We start from the raw sequence: 15,718 nt of genomic DNA on the forward strand, positions 1-15,718 counted from the left end.
AGAGTAAAGTCAAGATTAGAACTAAACTAGTGGCCCTGAAGCCCTCAAATATATAGGGCTGCTTATCTAATCGAAGGAGGAAGCTGTGACTATATTACAAAGAAATGTTTTCAATATTATTTATGACACTGAAGCTGACGAATTGAACCGAATAAGATGCATCCCAATATTTGTTAAAATTTTGTATCAATAAAAAAGCTTGAATCGATTTTTTAATAATTATTCGTAAATGTCATGTCGAAAAATTGATTGCCTTCCCAGCAGTAACCTTTTATACTTAAGGATGGAGAGTAATAGCAGAGATTGTTTTCCACCCAAATTATTTTTGTGAGTAGATAAGGTGATTTTTTGTAAGGCAAACGGTTACGCAACTCAGTTTTTCTTTATTGAAATCAATTTTTTCAGTTATTTATTTCGCTTTAAGATATTGTAAACTACTAGTAATTTACCATAAAAATGTTTTTTCTAAATCCTGATCGAATGATAATATTTATATTATTGAATGTTATTAGGTTTCAAAAATTTATATTCTTTACATTTCCATGATTTGAAATTGGACACCTCAAAATTGTAGTGTAAATATACTTTAATTCTTCATTTCTGTTTTTCAACTGTACCAATAACTAGTTAATCGAGCAATCTTATTGTAAAGTACATATATTCTTTTTTAATCTTTCATATTTTAATATATACTTATAATAAACAAACTTTGCATATAATTTATGACACTGAAGCTGAAGCATATAAGCGAATTTAACAGTAAGATGCATCCTGATATTCCTCGAAATATTGTTTTGATAAAATAAACTGTATCAATTTTTTGATATTCATTCGTAAATAGTCATGCGATTATCTTGCTAAACGTAACCTTTCTCACTTCAATATAGAGGAATATCTCTTTTCACTCGAACTTTATTTTTAAGTAAATATGGTTATTTTGAACAAGACAAGTGATTCCTCTACCCAGTTTTCCTTTATTGACACCAAGTTTTTCAGATATTTATTTCACTTTAAAATATTGTAATTTTCAATCAATTTAGAAAAACAAATTTGTTTCCAAATCCTGATAGAATGACATGTAGATGATTATGTAAATCCAAAGAACGAAGGCCTAAAAACATTCTTTATGTCAATCATTTATTGAGGCTTAATTAAAAGGATTCAGAATTGAAGTATGCATATTTCTCATTCTTTATTTTCGTTTTTAAACTTTACTAAAAAAAAAATTATATCCAGCAGTCTTAATGAAATAACAAAATCTTTTTCTTTAATGTTTTCTATTATAAAATATAGTTCCAATAAAGCAATTATGGCAATATTATTTATGACACTGAAACTTACTAGTTTGACCGAATAAGATGCATCCTAATATTTTTGAAAAATTTTTAATAATAAAAAAGCCTGGGCAGAGTTTTTAAATATTTATTTGTTAATATTCATGTCAAAAGGCTAGACGCCTTACCAGCAGTAACCTTCTCTACTTAAAAAACTCTATTATTAAGTAGATAAGGTGATTATTGATAAAACGATCAAAATAAAACATGACATTTTTGGAATCAGTTTTTCTTAATTATAATACATTTTTTCAGATATTTCGCTATAAAATATTGCAAATTTCAAGTAATTTATATTATAAATGTTGTTTCGAAATCCTGTTCCACTGAAATTTCAAAAGAACGACCACTGAAAGAAGTTATCAATGGGAAGCGTTAATTTATGGTTAATTAATAGCATGTTATTTTGAACACAAATAAATTTTGCATAATGGAAGATACGTCAATTCAATGTTTCTAGATTTCAGAATCTCCTAGTCTTAAGATTGTTATCATTTGAAATTTAAACCGTCAAAATTGTAGCGCAAATTTTGTTGTTTAATTATTCTTTATTTTTGTCTTTAACTTTGCTAACAAACAGTTAACAGATAGAGAGGAATAGAATTTTTTCATCCGAAACCTATTTTTAAGTAGAGAATGTTATTCTTGGTTGGACAAAAGGTTTTGGAACCCAGGTTTTTTTCATTAAAACTAATTGTAAGTTTTTCATATATGTATTTTGCTTCAAAATATTGCAAATTTCAAGTCATTTAAAATAAAACTGTTGTTTGCAAATTCCGATCGACTGAAAATAGTGGAAGTATATAAATAGAAAAAACGAAGGCCTAAACAAATTTTCAATAAAAGCGTTCATTGATGGTTAACTAAAAGCATGTCAGTTTAAAGAAAAAGAAATTTTTATTATCAACAAAAACTTTTTAATTAAATCTTCTCACATTTAACAATCTCATAATCTTAAAATTTCTATAATTTGAATTGGGAACTGTCAAAACTGTGGGTTTAATAATTTTTATTTCTCAATCTTCATTCTTGTTTTTTTAACTTTAGTATGACAAACAGTAAATCAAGCAATTTCAATGTGAAATAAAAATGTTATTTTTAAGTTTCTCATATTTTAAAGTATAGTTACAATAAATATTCTTTCGCTTTAAAATATCTCTTATTGTGAACTTTTTAATGTTTATGTTCTAGCTTTCCCTTTATGGTGCATCATATTCCTGCATAATTTACCAATCAACCCAGAAATTAAACAAGATTATATTTATTTCATTCATTTATTTTCCTCATTTTATGACATAATTTTCTGTTTAAAGTTGGAGTACAATTTTTAAATCAGATAATCGAACATTACTGATACATATTGAATCATATAACCCATTGCTTAAAAATTTAACTATTTGGTTGGAAATTCGTCTACTTTGTCACAATGTTGCCTTTTTTGTAGAAAATTCATCTTTTGGATTTAAATTTCAACTACTGGATAAAAAATTCATTTTTTCACAAAGAATAATAATCTTAATTAAAACCTAATTTTTTTACTTAAAAATTCAACTACTTTTGTTTATTATTTTTTTTAAATGAATTTTTTAAACTGAAAATTGAATTATAATTAATTAAATCCTGCAGGGAAACCGCCTAGTTTCCAGACATGAAATTCTGTATAATTTGCAAAATTCAAGATTCTAAGTATCCAGCTGTAACCTTTTTTGTCTCGGTCAACCCAGTTTTAGAGTAATTTCAACTGCTCGCAACATTTTTATCCCACTTTGAAGTACAATCTAAAATTGTATTTTAGCTTTATATTTTTCTGCAGTTTTAAATTAATGGTGTGAATGTCGTGCAGCATATTCTGGCAACTTACTGAATACACCTAATTGTACAGCTTCTTCGATTGAGATTCTGATGACATGATGGTTTTCGATTTCCATTTTAGCCAAATGTCCAGACTCATCATATATTGGACGAACATAATTATGGGCGTTCCAACCAATTATAGTATTTCCTCTTGCTACTACATTTAAATGAGTTAAAACCGGTTGATTACCAGAAACAGGGTTCAATTCGTCATAATAGTAAACACCAGGAAGCTCTTCTGCCGAAGCTTCAATAGCCCTAAACACAGGAACTCCAGGCCCATGTAATGAATCTGCCACTCGACTGGGGCAAACTAAAATACCGGGACAAAGTTTTCAATGGAAATTAAAAATATTCTTTTTTTAACATCTATGAGAGACCACCATGGAGTAGATAATGATGATACAATAGAAAATTTTACGAGCACAAATATAATTAATTACCACTAATTAGCCTTTCTTTAGAAAAAAACTTGGTTTATTTTCCAACATTTTGTCATACATGTTGCAAAAAATTTTCTTTGATTTAAAAACGTTGTAAATATATGATTTACAGAAGCTTCTTTATTCCAGTAAATTCCAGTAAATTCATTAAATACTACATAGTTCTTTTCATTTATTTACAATTATTTAGTGGAAAATACTTCTTTAAAAGTTTAATTACTCTACTAAAAATTCATTTTATTTGTATTTTTTTAAAACTTTGTCTTGGTGACCTTCTTGGTGACTAATTTACGTTTCGTTTGAAAAGTTATTTATTTCATTAAAAAGTTATTTACTGAGTGTAAAATTCCTTTATAACTTCAACATTTAATTAAAAATTCATGTATTTTGTTAAAATTTAATCTTTTTGGCTGAAAACACAGATCTTTTGATTAAAATTAGTTTTTTTACTCAAAATTAATTAGTTTAACTGAGAATGTAACTATTTTATTTTTTGTCGAAAACTGAACTTTTTTTAAAGTCATATAATCTTTTTAATTGAAAATGTATTGATGTTCTTGAAAATTCATCTACTTTGTTGCAAATTTGTCTGCTTTTAGTAGAAAATTCATTGCTTTGGTTCATAAGTCAATTACTGAGTTATAAATTCATTTCTTTGATTGAAGATATATTATTTTATTTCCAAATTCATTTTTTTACCTCAAAATTTAACTGTTTTCATGAAAAATTGTTGTTTCTTTCAAATGTATTTATTTTTAATAGAAATGTAGGTATGCTATTTTTGTTGAAAATTTTATCCTTTTTATCTCAAAATTCCCTTTTCGTCGTTTTCGGGTAGTAAAATCAACTATTTTGTCAAAATATTGATTTCATCTCGTGCGATACCCGAAAGAAGAAATATTATTGCAAATTTACTATAGGTCTGTAATGATTTGCTATAATAAATTTTTTATAATCCGAATTCATTTAAGGCATGCTGAGGTCACAGCATCATTTTGGGACTAAATTATTTGTTTTTCAAGGGATTTTAGAAAATTTGTTTGGAAAAATTTGTTAACATATATTTTGTGTTGCCGTATCTAAACAAATATTAATATTTGACGTTTTCTTCTTGATTCTGATAGATGTTTTCGTTCGTTTTCAAAATTCACCAGAAATACATTTAAAAAGCTAAAAATTGAAAAATGGCCTCTGTTTTTCCGAAAATCTTTAAACTCAATTTTCTCTGGATGGCCATCGCGTTATTTTGTCTATTTTTTCCCGCGCACTTTTCCCTATCTTGCGTTTTTCTTTGAAATTTAAAAAAATACACAATTACAGCTAAATTTATTTATATTTTAATTCAAATTTAGAAAAAAAACGTAAGATCTCGTCTCGGCATTGAAGAAGAGAAAATTTTCATTTTTGTTATAATAAATCAGGTTTTCTCTTTTCCAATAGGCACACATAAACACTCTTTTAAAATAAATGCATCCTATTAGTTTCAACTTAGAAACAAATCAAGGAAAAAATTAAAACAAAAAAGTCTTTTAGTCAAAACTGAGTTTAAAGATTCTCATAAAAATCACCGCCCTGTTATCAGTTTTAACTTTTTTATACATTTTTCTCATTGATTTTGAAATTAAACGCAAAAATCTATCCGCATTTAGAATAAAAAGTCAAATATCAATATTCATTTACACATTTCAACAACTTAGAAAAAAGTAGAAAATTTGTTTATAATTTGCTTCACTATCATCTAAAGTTCTAATACTCAAAACGCTGTAAAAAATCTTCATATCGGTAATGAACAAACGAATGATTTATACATTTATTTATGTAATGTGAAATTTCTTCCATGTATCTCATAAAATTTCACAGATTTTAAGACATTTTATAGAATTCAAAGAGATAAAATATTTTAACTATATCCATGGATTTCAATCAATTTTAAGGAATTTTTACTAATTTTATGGATTTTAGCGCTTTTCAAAATATTTGAAAATATTTCCACTATTTTCCAGGAATTTTATACGATTTCGAAACATTTCAAGGGATTTAATTTTTTAAAGATTTCCAAATATTTCCGCGGATTTTAGTAGGTTTCAGGGGATATCAAGATATTTAAAAGAAGATTTAAATAAACTAGACGCAATTTCCAGCGATTTCTGAGGATATCAAATGATTTCAACTAATTTTATTGGATTTTTACGATTTCAAAAGAGAAGATTTCAATGAATTTTAAAAGATTCTAAAATATTTCGATATATTAAAAAAATTCCAGAGTATTTCAAACAATTTTGTAGGGGACTGTACTCTGTATACAGCAATTGAATTTAATTATTTAACAAATATAGGGTGTGCGTTCTAAGATAAGGAAAAACTGAATAATAAACAACCTAGTTTGAAAGATTTTAAAAACTTAACTTTTCTCCACCTTACCTATGAAAAGACGCAAGTCTTATTTATATGAATAATTGCAAAAGTCCTCTAGAAAAAATAGTACTCTCACCATCCGTTAATTGTATTATTAATTCCAGAAAATAAAATTTTTTCAGGCCTTACAAGGAAAAAAATAGTTTAAACAATTAAATGTTTTAAAAATAATTATCGAATATCCTTTAATAATATATTACTGTTAACATTCTTTAATTATGTCATTAATTTCAGAAAATAATGAATTTCTACGATTTTGAGGACAAAAAATTGTTTGAAAAAATGAAAATTCTTTAAATAAATACTAAATATTTTAAACAATAAGTTCTACTCTTGATATTAATGAAATTTATATCATTTATCCTCAAAAATATTAACTTTTCACAATTCACAAGGCAAAAATTGTTTAAACAAATAATAATTATTTAAACGATGAGAAGTCTAAAGAAATAATCATAAGCTCCTCACTTATCGATTAAAAATAATTCATGTAGAAAAAATGGCAAAATACACCGTCTTTAACATAAATTTGATTTTAAAAAACTGCTATTTGCATTGTTCGGGGCATTTTCCGGGCACAGTAAAAAAAGACTGGGGGTGTTCAAATAAAAAAGAAATTTCTGGAAAATAGACAAATTGTGGAGGTGGGAGGGGTTATTCAGAAAAATTCGAAAGTCGAATTTTTACAGACATAAATTTGGACCATCTTACTGTATACACTATTTTGGCATTTACCATTTATTTTTATGAAAAACCGAGATTGAATTCTATGGTATTAAAATTCAGAAATAACTTTAAAATTATCATTATCATACATATAATATTATATATTTACCAATATAATTAACACAAGCAGCCAAAACGAAGGAAAGAGCATTAAACACCTTCATTTTTCAAACTAAATAAAAATTATGCACTATACAGCTACAGTGTGGAGCGTTTTGAATATTTTTCTATTATCTGACTTTTAATCATTTAAAAATTCGTAAGATGGATAAGAGAGAATTTTATTTTCTTGTTTTTTCTCCTTGAAATGCCTAAAATTATTACATATTTACAATGCATCTAAAGTTTAGAGAAATTAAAATGTCTTTTATCTGTAATTAACTTCGTCTTTTATATTTGCTTTACGTATTAGTGAGTTTCGATTATTAATATGATTTATCATGCAACCTTCTTAAAATATCTGATTGTGTTTATCTTTGAAATACATACATTTTCACTATTTACACTGTCTGCTTGTGGAGCTGTAATTTTTACTATCATAATAGAATCTGCCATGTGGTACATATTAATAAATTTTTAATGGTAATTTAAAATAATATAATGAAAAATTTTATAATTATTTCTTTTAAAAGGTTCAATTTTCCCATATTAAGTACCTATATTCCAGACCCCTTATATTTTAACTGAATATAGTTGCATTTTATTTTTTTAAATGTCTTCTGAAAGCATCACTCTGACCAGAATAACATTTTTTTAATTTCAAAAGGTATCGTAGTCACACCACAGAGCATAAAACCTCATAAAATCTACTGCGTAACCTGGCGCACATATTTCATTTTTAGGAAAATAATTAATTTAAACAGGAAAAATTATTTAAGCATTTATTGTGTAGTATTCAATATCCTTTTTAGTCAAAATTATGTAGTAAATTTGAATTAATTTGTTTAATTGATAGATTAAAAATTATACCTTGAGTCAATGAACGATAGAAAGTGTATTCGAGATTTCTAAGCGATTTTAAATACTTGTTTAGGTTTAAAATTATTTATAAGGAACATGTATCAATTCTGCATATTCGATTATGTATATATACTTATATAGTTTTTTACAGTGATGGGAAAAAATCATTTTTTTACCTAGTTACCTTTTGGTAACGAAGTTATTTTTGTAAATACGTAACGAATTGGTAACTTTTTTTATACAAATAAATAAATTGTATTGCTTCTGTAAATATTTTTTAATTTTAAATATTCAGCTTGTGACGGCTACTTTTCGAATGCTTCAAAATTTAATTTCAGAGCTGAATATTGTTTTTTTCTTGTGGTAATTAATTTTTCTAAATAAAAATCTGACTATTCCAGGTTAAGATTTATCATTTTTGTCCAAAATTCATCTCCTTGGTTGAAAATCCAACTTTTTAAATTATTTGTTAATATAAATCAATTATTTCATAATTATTTGTTTAACTATTTTGTAGAAATTTCACCTTTTTGGCTTGAAAATTCAATATCTCGTTCGTAATTATTTTTAATTTAAGAAATCGGCTTTTTATTTTGAAAATTCATATCTGTTGGAAGAGATTTCATCTCTCGTTAAAAATGCAACTGCTTGGTAGGAAATTAATGTTTTTTTTCTAATTTTTGGTAGAATTCAACTATTTTTCATTTTTTCAAATAATATCTGTTACTTCAAATATTAGCTATTATATTTTTTATTGAAAAAATATTTTTTTTGGTTAAACTATGATTTTTCCACTGAAAATACGCTTTTTCATCTTTGGAAAATTTATCTTTTTGAGATTTCAACTGTTTGGTTTTTTGTAATTTCTAATTCTACTACCTGGTTGACTGATAAGCTTTTCTGCTAAAATTTTTTTTGTGAGAATTTTACTATTATGATTAAAGCTCATGTTTTTTTTTGTTGAAAATTAATTTTTAAATTAAAATTTAGCTATTTAATTTTTTGTTTAAACACTTTTAGATTTTAAGGATTTAACTATTTGTTTAAAGATCTTACTTTTATAGTTCAAAATCTATGTATATGATTGAAAATTCGACTTTCTTTATAGAAAGTTATTCTTTTTTGTTCGAAAATTCATCTTACTCATTGAAAATTCAATTTCATGGTTTAAAGTTGAACTCTTTTGTTTAAAATTAAGTTTTTTGGTGTGAGGTTAATCGTTTTTGTTCATAAATTCATATCTTTGATTGAAAAGTTAACTAATTTTTGGAAAATTCTTTTTTTAACTTTGAATTTTTAACTGGAACTGTTTCATTTTTTTTGGTGAAGACTGGTCTTTTCGCTTAATTTAACTGTTTTTTATATCAAGTGAAAATCTTTTCAAGCTGAAATGTTAATTATTAAATTTTTTGGTAGGGATTAATCTCTAGTTGAAAATTAATTTTTCTGATTTAAGATTAATATTTTGTTAAAAACTTTTTTCATTCATGTCGAACAATTAATTTTTTACCTAAAAATTTATCTTTTTGGATGAAAGCTCAAATGTTTTGTTTGAAAATTTATCTTTTTTAGATGAAAATTCGACTATTTGGTTAAAAGTTGAATATGTATTTGGAAAATTCATCATTTGAGTTCAAAATTCAGCTCCTTAGTTAAAAATTTAATTATTTGATTGAAAGTTAAACTACTTTTTTACCAATTTCGTTTTTTATTGATGATTATCTTTTTTGATAAAAATTTAATTGGTGATTGATGATATATCGTTTCAGTTAAAAATTCATTAGTTTAGTTGAAAATATGTCTCTTTGGTTGCAAATTTAACTATTTGGTTTAAGTTAAACACCTCTGTTGAAAATTCAGTTTTTGTTTATTGATCAATCGTTTTAGTTAGAAATTCATCTTTTTCGTGGAAATTTAATTTTTTTGTTGAAAATTCGTTTCTTTTCACTGTAAAATTAATTTTTTTAACTGCTAATTTAACTGTTCTAGTAAAAGATTCATAAATTCAACTGAAAATTCATCCCTTTGCTTGAAGATATAACTGCTTTATTGAAAATTGTATAATTTTAGTTAGTTAGAAATCAAATTTTTTAACTAAAAATTAACTATTCCATTTTCTGTATAAAGTTTTTGATTTTTGGTTAAAAATTGATTTTTTTGTTGAAAAGTCACCTATTTGCTATTAATTTCATCTTTTCCCTAAACATTTTTCGTTCTCCATAGAAAGTTGTAAATATCCCAGAAGTGGAAGTCGGAAGTAGGTAAATCTAAAGAAAAAATTTTGGATTAAAAAAAAATTTAATTTTCAGAGCTATAAAGATTCATAGCGGAATATAGAAAAACTTGAATTTTTCTCGGAAGTTCGAAATTTTCTAAAACAACTGTTATTTTTGAAATAACATATATTTCAAAAATACAAAACTAACGATCATTTTTTTCAAATAACTTACCCATCACTGGCTTTTAAATAACATGAATATGCTTCCTACTGTTGAAATACTCGACATACTGAGATTTTTAAATGCTTTTTAAAATATTTTCTGAATTTTTCTCCCGGCTGCATTTATTTTTATATTTCTAGATAAATACTTATTCAGAATAAAATTTCTTATAGTCGGAAATTTCGTTCTCGTAAGGGTCGTTACTGAATGTGAACTAGAGGCAGACTCTGAAATCAAACAAGACTGATTTTTGTTGACTTTGCGCAGATTACCAATGAAAGAAAATTGGAAAAAAATCGACCAAGACGGTGACAAATTTGAAATAAGGCAGAATCTAAAGAGAACAAAAGAATAATTCTGTACGATTTCAGAGTGACGCCTCGGTCGTGAATTGAAAGAATTCTTCATACTTATGAAGTAGGAAAAAGGAGTATAATTTTTAGTATTTACGACTAATTCTGAAAGCAGTTCCAATTTGTACTGCCACTTATATCAGATTTGAAAGGAAGTTGGAATAAAATAAAAAATAACATTATATGATTAAAAAACAAAAGACATTTTCACGAATAATTTTAAATTCATTTAAAACTTCCTCTAAATCTTACAAATAAATCTCCTCGAAATTGAAAATTAGCGCCTAAAAATTGTGAAAACAGGGCTATAATTTGTATATACATTCCTGATTAAAAAATTTTCCTGCATAATTTTTCAAAAGTATTATTAGAAATCTATTACTTTTTTAATGACCTTCGAAAGATAAATTTATTTAATTTTTTTAAACCAAGCGTTCTTGTGAAAATAGGATAAGAAAGCTCAATCAGTATTATTTTGGAAATGCGGTTTTACCAAATATATAACATTTTGTTGTAAAATTTTTTATTCTAATAAATGTTAATGTTTTTAATTCATGATTTTACACGTGATATTACTCTTTATTTATAAATATTATATACACCTACATACAACGACTTTTCCTCATTTTGGAATAAATAGTTTAAAACCTTTCGCAATATCTTCTTTCTAGTATCAAAGTAAAATATCATTAGGGATAACCCCAAAACGTATCAGATACCTCCCCGAAAAACGAAAAAATTACAAATCTGCAAAAATCACGTTCATAACTAATTCTTTTCACGTTCTGTTGAAACCACTTGATGATTAAGCATATAATCTAGATAATATTTGCAAATTACATTTTCAAGGTCAGTATATGTAATACATATATTACAATTATAATTTTAATATTAACAGTTTATTATTCATTAAATAAATGCACAACTCTTGATATTTAACATTAACTAAGTATTTGATCGATTCACATTTCCTTCAATATATTGATTTTTTTCTTACATTGTTTCGTTCTACAACTTGATTTAATAACAAAATGTCTATAAAAAAATGTTGTATTATTTATTTGTACAAAATACATCAAAGTGAGTATAAATCATTCTACCATAATTTATTAGTAACATAAAATTTATTTACCATTACATAATTTGAGTGTTAATCAGAGCAATTTCTAATTTTTGTTATTCTAATTATTCAAACTACTAAACTGTCAAATATAAAAAATTGATCAACAATTAGTGAAATGTATTCAATAAATTCAAATAAATTTATATTAATCAATAAATCAAATATTTGGTGAATTCAAGTTTTTTTCAATATAATACATTTCCTCTTACATTGTTTCTCTCTAAAATTGTATTTAAACAAACAAAAAAATTGTACTGTTAATGAAAAAAATTGTTATTAGGTCTTTGTACAAAATATGTAAAAAAGAGTATAAATTATTTAAGCTGAAAAAGGGGTAGGGTGTAAAAGAATTCATGCATTCTAATTCCCAGCGCGAATAATTACTGTAACAGAAAATTTAAAGACATAAATAATTTATAAGTGAATAAAATGCGTTCAAAATATTTTGATGTTAACCAGAGCAATTTTTTATTTTAACTATTCTGATATTATGAATTGATCAACAATAAATTAAATTCATTAACGCAATTAAAATCTATTAATATGTAACATTTATAATATTTTATCGCTTTAAATTACTTATAATGTAGTACATTTATGGTTATATTGTTTTTTTCTGAAATTTAATTTTTTTAATTTAATCAAAAATGTTCTAATTTTTTGATATGGCGTGGCAGAATTTTACCTTTCTTTTTCTAGATTCAAAAATTACCATTAAAAAAATATAAACATTTATAATTTATTAGTAAAACAAAATATATTTACAATATAATTTAGGCAGTGTCTCGTTCTCCCAAAATTCGGGATTATTAGTCAAATATTATTCATAAGCTTGGCTAGTCGTCCGTAATTTTCAGCACTAGTTCATTCCCTTTTCTAACTCCACTAATTTTTTGGGACAAAAAGACACAGCCTAATATTGAACATCAATAAAATATTCAATATCAATGAAATATTTAATCGAATTAAATATTTTTTAATATAATAAGCACCTTTTTCTTTTTTTCCTTTTTTTTATTCCAAAGTTTGATTTAAACAAAAAACATTGATAAAGAATGCTTAATATTTTTAAGTAGAAAATATATGAAACTAAATATAAAGCATTTAAGCTGGAAAAGGGGTAGGTTGCTTGACCTAAAGAAATGAAAAAGCTAAAAAAATTACCATTTAAGCAAATTTATAAAAATCAATAATTTTGTTACTGCAACAAAACTTACTTAACATATTGCAATCTTAATGTTAATTAAAGCAATTTTTATTTGCGATATTTTATTATTTTAAATACATTAACCCTCAAATATGAAAATCAATAATCAATTAATGAAATCCATTAAATAAATTAATATCTATTAACAATAACCATCAATGAATTATTTGATCAATTCACATTCATTTCAATATAATAATTTTTTTCACTCTAAAATACAATTTAAACAACAAATATTTGCCTTTTTAAAAAAGATAGATTTTTCATTTAATTTAATTTTTAATTTATTAGTAAAACAACATGTATGTAACATTTAATTTGTTTTTATAGCATTTTTAAATTTTCACTATTCTAATATTTAATTTACCCAACTGTAAAATGTGTAAATTAATTAACAATTATTGAGATTCATTAAATAAGTTTAGATCTATAAATATTTAACAAAATAAAATGTTTATTCGATTCATATTTCTTTCAGTATAATAGATTTTTGTTTCAGCGCATATTTTGTTTTAAAAAATGTATGAAAGTGAATATAAACTGATTATAATTTCTTAAGAAAAAACGTTGAAAAAAATCAATTGTTCAAACAACATATTTTTTATTATTTTTGTATTTGTTGACAAAAGTTCAGAAGTTTTTTGGTCTCCATTGGCTGATATTTTACTGCTGTGCTAGAAATACGGATTATCAAAGGTTTCAAGGCATTTACTTCAAAATTTGGAAAAGCCAACAAAGTAAACAAATACCGCAACTTATATATCAAGGACATGATACATGGGTGACCTCACCAGACAGCGTATTTTAGTTTCCTTGGGTCGTGTTTCATAACTAATATTATTTTATACTGAAACTCTAGCACATGATAAAGGATCTGCAATGCAAAAAGCAAACTATTAAGCACACCATTTGGTCACGAAACCCATTATGCCCTTGAAGATAATTTTACTGCTCATTATTTACATTGTTTTATATTATTAATTTTCAAATATTAAATGTATTATTTGAACTGTTTGCTTTTATATTTTGTAAATTATATTTGGAAGTTTGTTTTGCAATAAGAGTGTCTATTTATAAAGAATTTTTTTATATTTTTCGGACTATTTTTAAAACAAAGTGTTTTTTATCAATGGCGATGAAAAAATAAGTTCTCTGACTAGCGTAATCAGCAGAATGGTTGACCAGAGTAAGTAAAACGGGTAATGTTAAGAGCTTGTTAAAAAATTTTTTTTTAATATTTCAGTGGTAGTTCGTACCATTATTGGCCTGTGCTAATTACTAGGTCATCATTAACAAATATTGTGTTTTTCTAATTATTGTTATTTTATTTAAATATAAATTATCTATTACTTTCAAGGCTCAACTTAACTATGGTAATTTAAATCTTTATAAAATTGAATATCCATCTGTGTGTTTTAAAATTTAATTTATTTGATGCTTACAGTTTTTCTTTTATAAATTGTTAAACTCGAAAAATTCATCAAGTAACCAATCATTGTACCGATTACCATATCTTTTTTATTATATTATTATATTTTTATATAGATTGTAGACGGGAGTTGAAACAGTACTATGTAAATATTTCATCTTTATAAGCACTACTTTGCTTTTTCTCTCTTACCAAAGTAAATATCATTTAACAACATAAGTCTTAACAATGTTAATATAAGGATATATATATTATATTTTATATAATAGAGGTACTAAATAATCATGTTTTAAATTTTAATATTTCGAATCTACGTCTTGTTAAATTGTCATATTAAAGTCAAATTATAACTAGAGAGACGAGACAAAATAATATTATTAACGTAAAATTAATAGAGAACCCAGCTCTTAATTACAACGTTTGAGCTACTTCATTTCCTTTGACACAAATTAAAATATAAAGTTGCTCACGCAATTAACTCTAAAAAAATTTTTTTTTAATTAAAAAAAATTTGCATCCGTATTTTTGGCCAGAATTGAAAAGAAATGTTTGTATCTGTCTCACTGACTTTTATAAGATATATTATTTTATCGAAAAAGTTTATCCGTTTACGAGGAAAATGTATTTTTTTCATATTAACCTTCACCATAAATTAAAAAAAAAAATGTTAAGATTGAAATGTATAGTATTTCATATTCGCCCTAAAATTTTTTCCAGTCCACACAAAAATAATGGCGTAATTTGAACAAAGAACTTGTATTTAGATAGTCCGTAAGTCCCATGAAGTTCAACACTTTCCCATACACAAAATAAGTTTTTGTCACTTTTATTCAGGATCATCAATATTAGATGACTCGAGTTAAAACTCAACATTTTTTTCAAAATTATTTCTCTATAAAACAAATGAATGATTAGGTCTTGCATATCACCACCATAAGTCTCTTTTACAGGGTCCTAAAAAACCCCCATATGTGAAAAATTGGGTTTCGCGTGTTTCTGCAGCTGATTATGATTTTTTGAAGTTTTTTAAATTGGAAATTTTTTATTCTCCATAAAATAATATTTTATACTGATACTTATATGTTTACATAATTTGTTAATTACTTTAATTTTACGTTAATTTTGTGGCTCAATTAACTATTTTTCTTAGCTGTTTTTTCTTAAAACTGAGCCATAATGAATTATATATAACAGAAATCATTGCAAAAATAATTTAATATTGTTTATAATAATATTCTCCTAGAATAATTTTAGGAAAATGCAGTTTTTTCTAGAATATTTTTTACTTTTTGTTTACTTTTGAATAAGAATGAGGTAATTATACATTTAAGCCAACAAAATAATTTTTTGAAACAATTTATTATTATTTTAAGTAATATTTTTCTTTAAGAATGCTAGAAAGTTACGGTTTCTTTAGAAATATTCAACTTTTT

The 15,718-nt window shown here is 24.8% G+C and overlaps 1 protein-coding gene across 1 annotated transcript; it reads right to left on the reverse strand.

The window, feature by feature from the left end:
- Positions 1-2,896: 2,896 nt before the first annotated feature.
- Positions 2,897-10,394, reverse strand: LOC117178886. The gene is made up of 3 exons (XM_033370413.1): positions 10,183-10,394; positions 3,196-3,501; positions 2,897-3,112 (listed from the first exon to the last, which is right to left on the reverse strand). The coding sequence occupies exons 1-3, from the start codon at positions 10,184-10,186 to the stop codon at positions 3,072-3,074; spliced, it is 351 nt and encodes a 116-aa protein (XP_033226304.1). The 5' UTR covers positions 10,187-10,394; the 3' UTR covers positions 2,897-3,071.
- Between the last annotated feature and the right edge of the window lie 5,324 nt (positions 10,395-15,718).

The sequence above is a fragment of the Belonocnema kinseyi genome, chromosome 8 (assembly GCF_010883055.1).
Source record: "Belonocnema kinseyi isolate 2016_QV_RU_SX_M_011 chromosome 8, B_treatae_v1, whole genome shotgun sequence".
NCBI classification, from domain to species: domain Eukaryota; kingdom Metazoa; phylum Arthropoda; class Insecta; order Hymenoptera; family Cynipidae; genus Belonocnema; species Belonocnema kinseyi.